Raw genomic sequence first — 11,551 nt, 5'->3', positions numbered from 1 at the left:
CAAGTGAACAAGACTGCAGCGATTGCGGCCTGCCCGAGGCCCAAGACCAAAAAGGAGGTGAGACGGTTCCTGGGGCTGTCTGGCTATCATCGTAGGTTTATACCTAATTATTCGGACGTCACCAGCCTGCTACCCGATCTCACTAAAAAGGGGGCTCCAGATCTGGTCCAGTGGACCGAGCGGTGCCAACAGGCCTTCTCTGAGGTAAAATCTGTTCTGTGGGGGGGGCCACTTTTCCACTCTCTGGACGTCTCTCTCCCCTTTATTTTGCAGACTGATGCATTGGACAGAGGGCTGGGGGCCGTTTTGTCCCAGGAGGTGGAGGGCGAGGAGCGCCCCGTGCTGTACATCAGCCCGAAACTCTTGATGTGTGAAAGCAGGTACAGCACCATTTGAGAAAAAGTGTCTTGCCATCAAGTGGGCGGTCCTCGCCCTCCGATACTACCTGCTGGGGCACCCTTTCACTCTCTGTTCGGACCACGCGCCCCTCCAGTGGCTCCACCGCATGAAGGATGCCAATCAGCAGATCACCCGTTGGTATCTCTCCCTCCAGCCATTTAAGTTCGAGGTGATCCACAGGCCAGGGGCACAGATGGTGGTGGCTGACTTCCTGTCCCGTCGGGGGGGTGGAGTCAGCTTCAGGCCGGACAGCTCCCCAGCCTGAGTCGAGTGGTGGGGGTATGTGGCAGCGGGGCCATGGCCAAGCAGCAGTCTGTGAATGGAGGGCAGGGTCGGGGAAGGTAAGTGGCTAAGTCATTCCACCTGCTGTCAATTAATGTGTGTGTGTTTGTGTTACAGGGACGGAGCATAAAAGGAGGGGAAGAGCAGAGAAAATGGGCTCCCTCCTGACCACAATGCATGTGTGCGTGTTGAGTGAGTGCTGACAAGCTAAAATAAGTGAAATAAAGTATTTGTGTGTGACCAACTCTCGCCTGCCGTGCTTCTGTGCTCCACCCACATCAGGAACTGCTACAGAGACCTTTTGTCCTATTCTCAGTGAGAAAAGATGAGGGCTACATTGCATGGCTCCACCACAAAATTTTACAGGATATGGAACCTTTTTCTTGAATTTTTGGAATCAATTCGGTTCCCTGCTGCCACTTTTTAATCCATTTCATATATCTATAATCTATACATTTGTCAATCTGCATAGTTTGGGTCTTGTAAATTAGTGTAGATAACACTGTACAAACCCACCTCCTTTCTCCCTCCATTGTAAGCAAACCTTCCTTTATGTAGGCCATAATATTATTCACAAAGGCCCCTTTTTAATTATTTTTAAATTATTTTTTTTGTGTACCTAATTTGTAATCTGTATTACATCTGTCAGTGTGTATGTATATCCAAGTTTAACATGAGTATACTTCTTGAAAGCCAGCCGAAGTCAAATTTAAGAAGTTCATGTACATATGCTCGCTGCGAAGTATTGCATTACGTTGTGGATACTTTACTGAGCCTTAGTTCCTTGTTTGTGTTCCCAATTTCCTGTTTCCTCATTTTTTTGATTCTGCCTGTGATATTCTGTTTGTGCCTCGCTCAACCTTTTGCATGTTTTCTTGTTTCCGATTTTGCCTGCTGATTTGGATTGTTTGCCTCTTGTTTCTTTCATTAATAAAACACTTTTGCACTTACATCTGTCTACCAACTCATCTCTGACAGTCTGTAAACACACACACACACACACGTATACCTGTCCTTTATTCAAATAAGTTCCAGCTGAAATATCTATTTAGAAAACTCTTTTGTTTCCTTGAATTTCCTGGACATAATGACTGCATCATTGCCAAACCACGACTCTGACAAAGAGCAGATACAGAGATAATATATGTTCCTAAGGTAATATGCAAAGGAATAACAAAGAATAGAACGCTGTCAGGAGACTGTCTCCCAAAAAATGTATTAGGACAATATTAAGGTGCATATGAAGCTTTTTTTTTTTTCCATTTTTACTTACTGTGCAAGAAGCAAATGAAACAATTGTAAGTGGAAAATCCGTGAAAATAAAAGAAAACTTTATTAAAAACTAGTGCGGCGGCTACAATTATTGACACCTTATCGATCTTTTGGCCATTGCAAAAGTAGAAAAGGCTTTCAGTATGGAAACTGTGCATGAATAATTATTCAAACTTCCACAGAAAAAAAAGATAGTTGATTCTCAATTACTTAGTGTATCAGATCACGTGACACCGTTCCACAATTATCAGCACTTTTGTCCACAGTTATCGACATTCAGATGAATATTTATAAACAATTTTTAAAAAATTGGTTCGTGGTATGAAGTCAAAACAACGTAGCTTTTATTTAAAATTTGCTTTACAGAGACTACAGAGAATCAGGGTTATAATAAAAATTGGTGAACTGATATAATTTTCATTATTTTACTATAACTTCATTTTTATACTCAATTTGAGCATTTTTCTTACTTTTGATATTGAAGGAACATTTGAATGTGCATCAGTATTGTTGATGAAAGTAAATTTCTTTATTTTACGAATTTTCAATCATGTCAAAATAAGGGGATGCAAATCTTTACACCCAACTGGACATTTGCTTGTGTTTCTTCTCTATTTGTCTGTTTTGTAAAGTTGCAGTGCTACTTGTGAACTCTCACATGTTGTGTAAGTGTTCTGTAAGACCTAAAAGAAAATACACTGCGTTTTGTGCAAATCTATTGCACTTTAAAATGAGACTCTTGAAAAAGTCACTAGACAATTTAGCTGAGATGTACTCAGGTTGAAATGTTTTCTTCAAATGTTAAAATATTTGTAAAAAGGGTTATGAGATAAAAGGGATCAGCCAGAGGCTAAGTGCCTTATTTGAAAAATTTTAACACCTTTACTCAGACTAAGGCTCTTTGTAAGAACGTTAAGAAAGTATTTTTGTCAGCACCGATGTAGGTGCAGAATTTTCTATCAAAGCACCAGACTGTACTGTCCATCCATCCATCATCTGTAGCTGCTTATCCTTTCCTACAGGGTTGCAGGCAAGCTGAAGCCTATCCCAGCTTACTATGGGTGAGAGGCAGGGTAGACCCTGGACAAGTTGCTAGGTCATCACAGGGCTGACACAGACAACCATTCACAATCACATTCACACCTACGGTCAATTTCGAGCCACCAATTAGCCTAAAGGCCCAGTCACACAGCCAAAACTTACGATTTACGCATGAATTGCGCATAAATTTCGAGTCGTGCGCGATTCATCAGTGCTGTGCGTAATTCATAAGTTTTTTTGACGTGGAGCATCAGTAGTTGTCAGTGGATGTTCGACGAATCGGGTTTGTGCGCGATTCCAGGTTTTGAGCTGCTCAAAAATATTGATCACGCACAAGTATGCGCGATTGTGGGCCGTTTAACGTAATTCGTGCGTCCTTTGCTGTAGTTCTGACGCGGATAATGCGCGACATATGCGTGGACCGTTAGTGGTTGATCGCAAGAAATTTACCGCTACCGCGCACGTCGATGACTTTTCACTGACGAATAACGCACATATCACCCATGTCTCGCTGTAGTAACACGTACATTTCACTGATATCCACTGACAAAAAAAAGTATTAACGCATAAAACACTTATATAACACTTACAAAAACGCATAAAAAACTTATGAAAAACTTATGAATCACTTATGTATCACTAACAACTCACGTATGATTTTTGCCGTATAAAAGCAACCATTTCTTGAACTTTTGCCAGTCTTGTCCTTGCTGCCAAGGGGTACACATCCAGTATGAACCCTCAGAGAAGAGATGTCCTGGTGTTCCTGATGCAGAACCAGAATGATCAGCTGCTGCAACTTCATCAGATGTTGGCCAGGAGAAGAAGAAGGAGGAGAAGACAGATCTGGAACGTCTGGGTGAGAGACTGGATCACTAGAAGACCAGAGCAGGGCTTGTATGATCCTTCATACAAGGATCCTTCGGCTGCTGGAACGAGATTGGCAAAACCCCGTAACTGCAGGCTATTTATTGTGCGCGGAGTGGATGCGATAGTGACGCCCGCTGTTCGCTAGCCATCAGTGAATCATTAGTGATTCATGCGTGATCCATGCGCGCTCTATGCGTCGTTCATCAGTGCTAGTGTGCGGTTCATGCGTGCTTATACGTGGTTCATACGCAGTTTATGCGTGGAGTGTTCATCAATAAAAACCAGAAATTGTCCCTCTTTTGACCCTATGCGCTGATGTGCGTGACTTGTAAGTGATTTGTACGTAGTTCATGCGCAATTAATCGGTGATTTTCGACCACGCACACCCCCAAAAAATGGTCAATTTCTCCACTGACAATCACGCACAAGCCAACTTTATACGTGATTTATACGTGATTGGCTGTGTGACTGGGCCTTAACCTCCATGCCTTTGGACTGTGGGGGAAACTGGAGCACCCGGAGGAAACCCACGCAGACAGCATGCAAACTCCACACAGAAAGGCCCTCGTTGGCCACTGGGCTCGAACCCAGGACCTTCTTGCTGTGAGACGGCAGTGCTAACCACTACACCATCGTGCCTCCAGACTGTACTGTATTCTGGAAAATATAATAATGGTGCTGTTATTTAAGAGTATGTTTTGTTTTGGATTAAGCTTAAGACAATTTTATTGCATTAAAAAACTACATAAAACAAATGCATATTAGAACAGTAGTGTTAAAGTTAGATGAACTGTTTTGTGAATATTACTGAATATTTCTCAAACAAAAGTACAGAAAATGAAAAAAAAAATTTTTAATGTGAAAAACCATGCATTTTTAGCAGAGATTTGTAATTCGATGAAAAGGTAGTTAAAGTGAAAATTCATCCATCCATCCATTACCGCTTATCCTGTACAGGGTCGCAGGCAAGCTAGAGCCTATCCCAGCTGACTATGGGCGAGAGTCGGGGTAAACCTTGGACAAGTCACCAGGTTATTGCAGGGCTGACACAGAGACAAACAACCATTCATACCTACAGTCAATTTAGAGCCACCAATTAACCTAACCTGCATGTCTTTGGACTGTGGGGGAAACCAGAGCACCCGGAAGAAACCCAAGCAAACACAGGGAGAACATGCAAACTCCACACAGAAAGGCCCTCGCCAGCCGCTGGGCTCGAACCTGGACCTTCTTGCTGTGAGGCAACACCACCGTGCCGCCCTCAAGTAAAAATTATTATTGATTATTGAGTAAAATTTCGTGACAAAGACAAATAATTCCAAGTAAACGTTACTTGAGTATCATACTAAGAGTATGTTTTGTAGTAACCTTATTTTAAGACAATTTTATTACAGTAAAAAAAAAAAAAGATTAAATAACACACATGCATATAAAACAGTAGTGTTAAAATTGGATGAAGTAGAATTTTACTGAATATTACTGAATATTTCTCAAATAAAAGTATGGAAAATAAAAACAAAAAAAAAACATGAAAACCCATGCATTTTTAGCAGAGATTTGTAATTTGATGAAAAGGTAATTCAAGCAAAAATTATTACTGATTATTGAGTCAAATTTAGTGACAAAGACAGATAATTCCAGGTAAAGGTTACTTGAGTATTCTGATAGCAGCAATTTGTAACTGCTAGTCAACTTTACTTGAGAATATCCTGAGTAAACTGTACTAAGAATTTCTGTCTGGAAAATGTTACCCAAGTTTTTCAAAGGAAATGCCACTCCAGATGTTTTTCAGTGTAGCGTTCCTGTTTGAGCGTTGACAAAATAATACATATAGTGAGCACCCACAAAACTGTGCTGGAAAAGTAGGACAGGAGCTTTAAGGCTGCTTCAGAAAAATAGTTTATCCCTGTGTTTGTGCTCAGAGGGAATTTCTAGAAGTCAAGCAAAAATTACAGAGCAAAATAGGTTTGAAAAGCCTGCTGCATCAGTGGATTCTGAATTTTACACCTGATTTAAAGCGGCTCAGTAGTTCAGCATGAACAGCTTCGTTTATCTTTACAAAAATAGCAACAGTTCACAAAGAGAAAAACATCTCATCTCATCTCATTGTCTGTAGCCGCTTTATCCTGTTCTACAGGGTCGCAGGCAAGCTGGAGCCTATCCCAGCTGACTATGGGCGAAAGGCAGGGTACACCCTGGACAAGTCGCCAGGTCATCACAGGGCTGACACATAGACACAGACAACCATTCACACTCACATTCACACCTACGGTCAATTTAGAGTCACCAGTTAACCTAACCTGCATGTCTTTGGACTGTGGGGGAAACCGGAGCACCCGGAGGAAACCCACGCGGACAACATGCAAACTGCGCACAGAAAGGCCCTCGCCGGCCACGGGGCTCAAACCCGGACCTTCTTGCTGTGAGGCGACAGCGCTAACCACTACACCACCGTGCCGCCCAGAGAAAAACATTATTGTCCAAAATATTTACATGCTGAAATTAAACAGTAAATTCCTGCATTGGCATATGAAATAGAACACACACACACACACACACACACACTTGATCCTTGTGTACACACTGACCTGTGAAGAGAAGGATCACTGATCTAAGATGAACCATATCTGTCAGGGAAAAAAAAAAACAATATTATTTTATATGAATTAACAGTACGATTCTCTCTGTCTCTCTATGTCTTGTTATTGCTTACATTATTCTCTCTGTCTCTCTATGTCTTGTTATTGCTTACATTATTCTCTCTCTCTCTCTCTCTCAAAAAACGCAACTTCAAATTTTGCCAGGAAACTGGAACGAGTAAACTCCTCTGTTTAATGCACCATTAATAACACACATTTATATAAACCCATTGTCCAGGTTATAGCCAGAGCTACTGTCCAAGCCGTGCTGTCATACAGAAATAATATACACCTTCTGACCAATCATATTCAAGAATTCAATCGTGCGGTGCTATAAATGTATCCATATATACATCCATCCATCCAGAATAAGTAGACATCCCTACCTGATGTATGTCCTGTACTCCACACAGGGTGGTGTTGTGAGTTTGTCGTAATGCGTTCACCTGTTTGTCTTCGCACCTTATGCACCTGAACATAACAAATCTCTTATTATACAGTATCACTGTCCTCTTTTAACCCCTCCCATCCCTTTACTGTCAGCGTCAGAGCTGCTGGTTCTGATAAACAGGAAATTTCAGTGGTACGACTTTGCATGGGTTTCAGTACTCCAGTCACTGACAACATAAACAAAATACAACTTCACCCCCTTTTACCTTTTCACATATTTCATTGTTACAACCTTGGATTTGAAGTTATTTGTGATTTTAGCATCTGATTTACACAATGAAGGTGATAAATGGAGACCACTGATGAAAAGTGATTTTCTATTCTTGCCACAAACCTGACGACTTTCCCACTCCTTTTGATGATGAGGATCCTCACACCATGATCCTACCACCACTGTGCTTCACTGTGGGGATGGTCTTCTCAGAGTGATGAGCAGTGTTGTCTCATCTCTAGCCGCTTTATCCTGTTCTACAGGGTCACAGGCAAGCTGGAGCCTATCCCAGCTGACTACGGGCGAAAGGCGGGTTACACCCTGGACAAGTCGCCAGGTCATCACAGGGCTGACACATAGACACAGACAACCATTCACACTCACATTCACACCTACGGTCAATTTAGAGTCACCAGTTAACCTAACCTGCATGTCTTTGGACTGTGGGGGAAACCGGAGCACCCGGAGGAAACCCACACAGACACGGGGAGAACATGCAAACTCCACACAGAAAGGCCCTCACTGGCCACGGGGCTTGAACCCGGACCTTCTTGCTGTGAGGCGACAGCGCTAACCACTACACCACCGTGCCGCCTGAGCAGTGTTGTGATTCTGTCAAATGTGATGCTTTAAGCCAAGCCCAAAAAGTTAATAATGGATTTCTTCCTACAACTCTTGCATAAAGCCCAGCTTTCTGGAGTTTGGCTGGTCGTTCTGTGAACAGCTTTCTGCATCTGAGCTGTGAATCTCTCCAACTAGACCAGAGTCACTTGGCCTCTTACTTATTTCTCTGATAAAACTGCATATGAAGCATTTTTTACGTATTTCAATAAACATACTGTTGAAATATACAACTGCAAAGTTTGAGACATCAATAATAAAAACTGATGTTTTTACGAGGCAAAGAAGTTTCGTGGGTTTACTAAAAAAAAAAAATTGTCCATTCGTAAGTCACAGCCAAAACACATCGTACAACACTGCCGTGACGTCATGTTGGTTGCAAACTTACTATCACATTTCGCATTTCACTCTGGTGGACAGTCAACCCAAACAAAGAGAAGGTGGATATTGTGTTGCTGGAGCACCAAATAATGTGAGTTGTATGAACACAACTTTTACCCTGGGGCAAGAATTAATCAGTTCCCATCTGATCCGGCTCCGAGATGAAATTGGGTCAAATTTGTGCAGCAGTATCGCCTGGACTTTCTCGAACCTCTGAGGAAATATACTTCACTAAGGTCAGCACATTTGGAAGACAGCTGTTATGAAAGCAGGTATTCTGTTGTATTCCAACCAGAGACTCCATCATGATAAAACCATTAGAAATTGTCAGTGAACACCAAAAAAGACAAGTTTATACACCAAAATGTCATGTCAATTGTGAGTGAACAGTCTGCATCGCATGATTTATTGTTTTTACTCTTCACTTCATGGCCCTTAGTCGCAAGTAAGACTATTCTTGTCGAGATGGAATAATAAACATTCAGGCTAGTCTATTTATTATTCATTATGCAAAAAATCTAGGTGTTGCTTCATAAAGAGTGTCATCAATATGACTAAATGTAAAATGAAAATGAAAGGCTAGGTTTCATGTTAGTTTTATAAAACTGCCTGATTACAAAGAGCATTGTCATCTTCATGCTGTGTGATGCATTTTATTCGCATGGATTAAAGTTTTCCATCGCTACGACGGATTTCCGTCAACTGGGAGCGCTAAAGGTCAATAATGAGATTGATGCAGATCCAAGGAAAAAAAAAAGGGGGGGGTAGGCCCATAGGTCTGACACCGATGTGATTTAGAACTTCACCAAGCTGCTGTGATTGCCTGTTGTTGAACCCTTTCTTGTGCTATGTTTGAGTATATGTAAAGGAATAAGTTGTTGCGCTAGATAGGCCTAAATAAATAAATAAATACAGCCTACGCTACTGTCTAGTCCCGGGGAGGCTAGGCGTAGGCCACTGATGAAACAATTTGGCTGTCCTACTACTAGGCAACTACTTGCCTACTACTAATACTAGGCTTATTATAATAGTAATAATAATAATAGGTGGCACAGTGGTGTAGTGGTTAGCGCTGTCGCCTCACAGCAAGAAGGTCCAGGCTCGAGCCCTGTGGCCGGCGAGGGCCTTTCTGTGTGGAGTTTGCATGTCCTCCCTGTGTCCTTGTGGGTTTCCTCCGGGTGCTCCGGTTTCCCCCACAGTCCAAAGACATGCAGGTTAGGTTAACTGGTGACTCTAAATTGACCGTAGGTGTGAATGTGAGTGTGAATGGTTGTCTGTGTCTATGTGTCAGCCCTGTGATGACCTAGCGACTTGTCCAGGGTGTACCCCGCCTTTCGCCCGTAGTCAGCTGGGATGGGCTCCAGCTTGCCTGCGACCCTGTGGAACAGGATAAAGCAGCTAGAGATAATGAGATGAGATGGGAGATGAGATAATAATAATGATATTTGCCTATTGAAAGGTGATCAGGTGAAAAATCTAAACAGCCCTGTTGAAGCCGCAGCAAGACCTATGCTATTAAGCCTTTTGTAGGTTCAACAGGCTTCAGCAGACAATGTTCTGGAAAGGCTGTGTTTTTCTTTGGTTTGATTAGCCTACGATTTAATCCTTAAACATTATGGTTTCAGCAGTTCGCTTAAACATTGGAGGCTGCAGAGTCGGGCTGCAAGATTTCCCGACACTTGTTTAAGATGCCAAACTTCATAGTAAGGAGAAAATAATCCCACAGTATTTAGTGCCTCGTCAGTCTCAAAAATTAATAGTGAAGGACCAACGCGAATTAAGTCCCAAAAAAACATCTCGTCGGCCTATATTTTACATTTTCAAAAAAGTCCGGAATTGGAAGTCAGTCAGTGGAGTGTAATGAAGTGTCTCATTTACTAAGCACAAAAGGTCGGAAAACAGTGGAGAAAACAGCGATTGCTTAAATAGGCTACTAATGTTTTCCATTAGTAATTTAATGTATGTGACAAATAAATTCATTGATTAAATAGATAAAGAAGCCAATACTCCTAAGCTCAAAATTCAGGAAAGTGTTCAAGTGCACAAGAACAGTTATTTGAAAGTTAACCTAATGAATTTGTGCGTGCGCGTGCGATTTCATGAAGAACCGGGACAATTGGCATTCGGTGAAAGATTCACACCTATGACTCATAATATTCACATGTGCCCTCTCGCCCACTGTTGCTTAGTTTTCCCTATTTACACGAGTGTCTGAAGATGGAGTTTTCAGAAATCTCTACTCTGCCCAGAGTTTGCGAAAGTAGCTGTTTTCAGTGACTGAAACCTCCGTACAGGTGTGAATGAGAGGTGCAACCGAATAAATAAATATGCGTCTTTTTTATCCGGCTACACGTAGGCTATCACTGCGCAAAGCCTCTAATGTTGAACTGGTAGTAATATTTGTTAAAATAATAGTAGGCTAATTTCCACATTAATTGGTAAAATGGCACAAGGGATGTGATGGGGGGGATGGCCGTTTTATAAGGGGGATGATTTGAGATTTTTATTTCAGAAGGGGGATGCCATCCCCCCACATCCCCCCCCTCAACTCGAGTACTGCGTATAAGGCCATATTTCACCGGACATAGGCCCTTCGATTTCCATCACTAGAGCGCGTCAAATTAGTTTCGGTTTTGCCAGCATGGACGTGCTTCTTTTAAATGAAGGCACAGATGTGTCAGACATCGACAAAATGGTAAAGAATAAGTGGAGATGGGCTTGGCTAAATGAAATGGGCGATAATGGCAAGCCATTTAGTTCATGGTGCAAAAAGATGAAAATGGCAGGTGTGTGCTTTTGTGTAGTTTTCCATAAAAAAATAGTCTATGGAAGCAATGGCAAAAAAGTGCTAGCACGCCACCAGTCAGAAGCTGCACTTGCAAGACGGCACTTGCACTTTTCTCTGAACTACTGTTGTGCATTACTAAAGTATTGTTGAAATAAATTTGCACTTTGCGCTGAAAACTTGATGTTTCATCATTTATAGCCAGTAATGACAATGGTAAAGTCTTGCCTTAGCTTTAGTCATTGTTAAAATTATGTAAATGTACTATAAGTAGGGGCCTAAGGAATAATGGACAACACGGCGTTTAAACTTTGACGCATCGCTGACGTGGTAGGGGCCAACGACATGGAGCTTTTTTTTTTCAGTCAGATGATTTTTTTTTTTGCTTTAATCCATGTATTCGCTCGATAGAAGCCAGATTTCCAACAGCAGTAAAATTCCACTGTCCCCACAAGACTGGTAGGATCACAATGTTCACGTTTGCACAGATAGATAGTAAAGGTTATATTAAATCATGTTTTAGGCAAACAGCCAGATATATTTTGAATTTAAAAAGGTCATATCTTTGTTACTTCACCGCACTAGAGATCAGGGGTGGGT

General features: G+C 41.8%; 1 protein-coding gene across 1 annotated transcript in view; it reads right to left on the bottom strand.

Annotated features, from left to right (window-relative positions):
- Nucleotides 1-6,956, bottom strand: part of LOC132866609 (macrophage mannose receptor 1-like) — a 90,863-nt gene extending 83,907 nt beyond the window's left edge. Inside the window, exons 1-2 of the mRNA XM_060899404.1 lie at nt 6,890-6,956; nt 6,453-6,491 (exon numbers count right to left, since the gene is read on the bottom strand). Coding sequence (XP_060755387.1) covers nt 6,453-6,489 — 37 coding nt within the window. The 5' untranslated portion in view covers nt 6,490-6,491; nt 6,890-6,956. The remainder of the gene's footprint in view (nt 1-6,452; nt 6,492-6,889) is intronic.
- Between the last annotated feature and the right edge of the window lie 4,595 nt (nt 6,957-11,551).

This window comes from Neoarius graeffei, chromosome 18, assembly GCF_027579695.1.
Source record: "Neoarius graeffei isolate fNeoGra1 chromosome 18, fNeoGra1.pri, whole genome shotgun sequence".
NCBI lineage: Eukaryota > Metazoa > Chordata > Actinopteri > Siluriformes > Ariidae > Neoarius > Neoarius graeffei.
The sequence above is the reverse complement of the archived record's forward strand: the minus strand, read 5'-3'. Positions and strand labels throughout refer to the sequence as shown.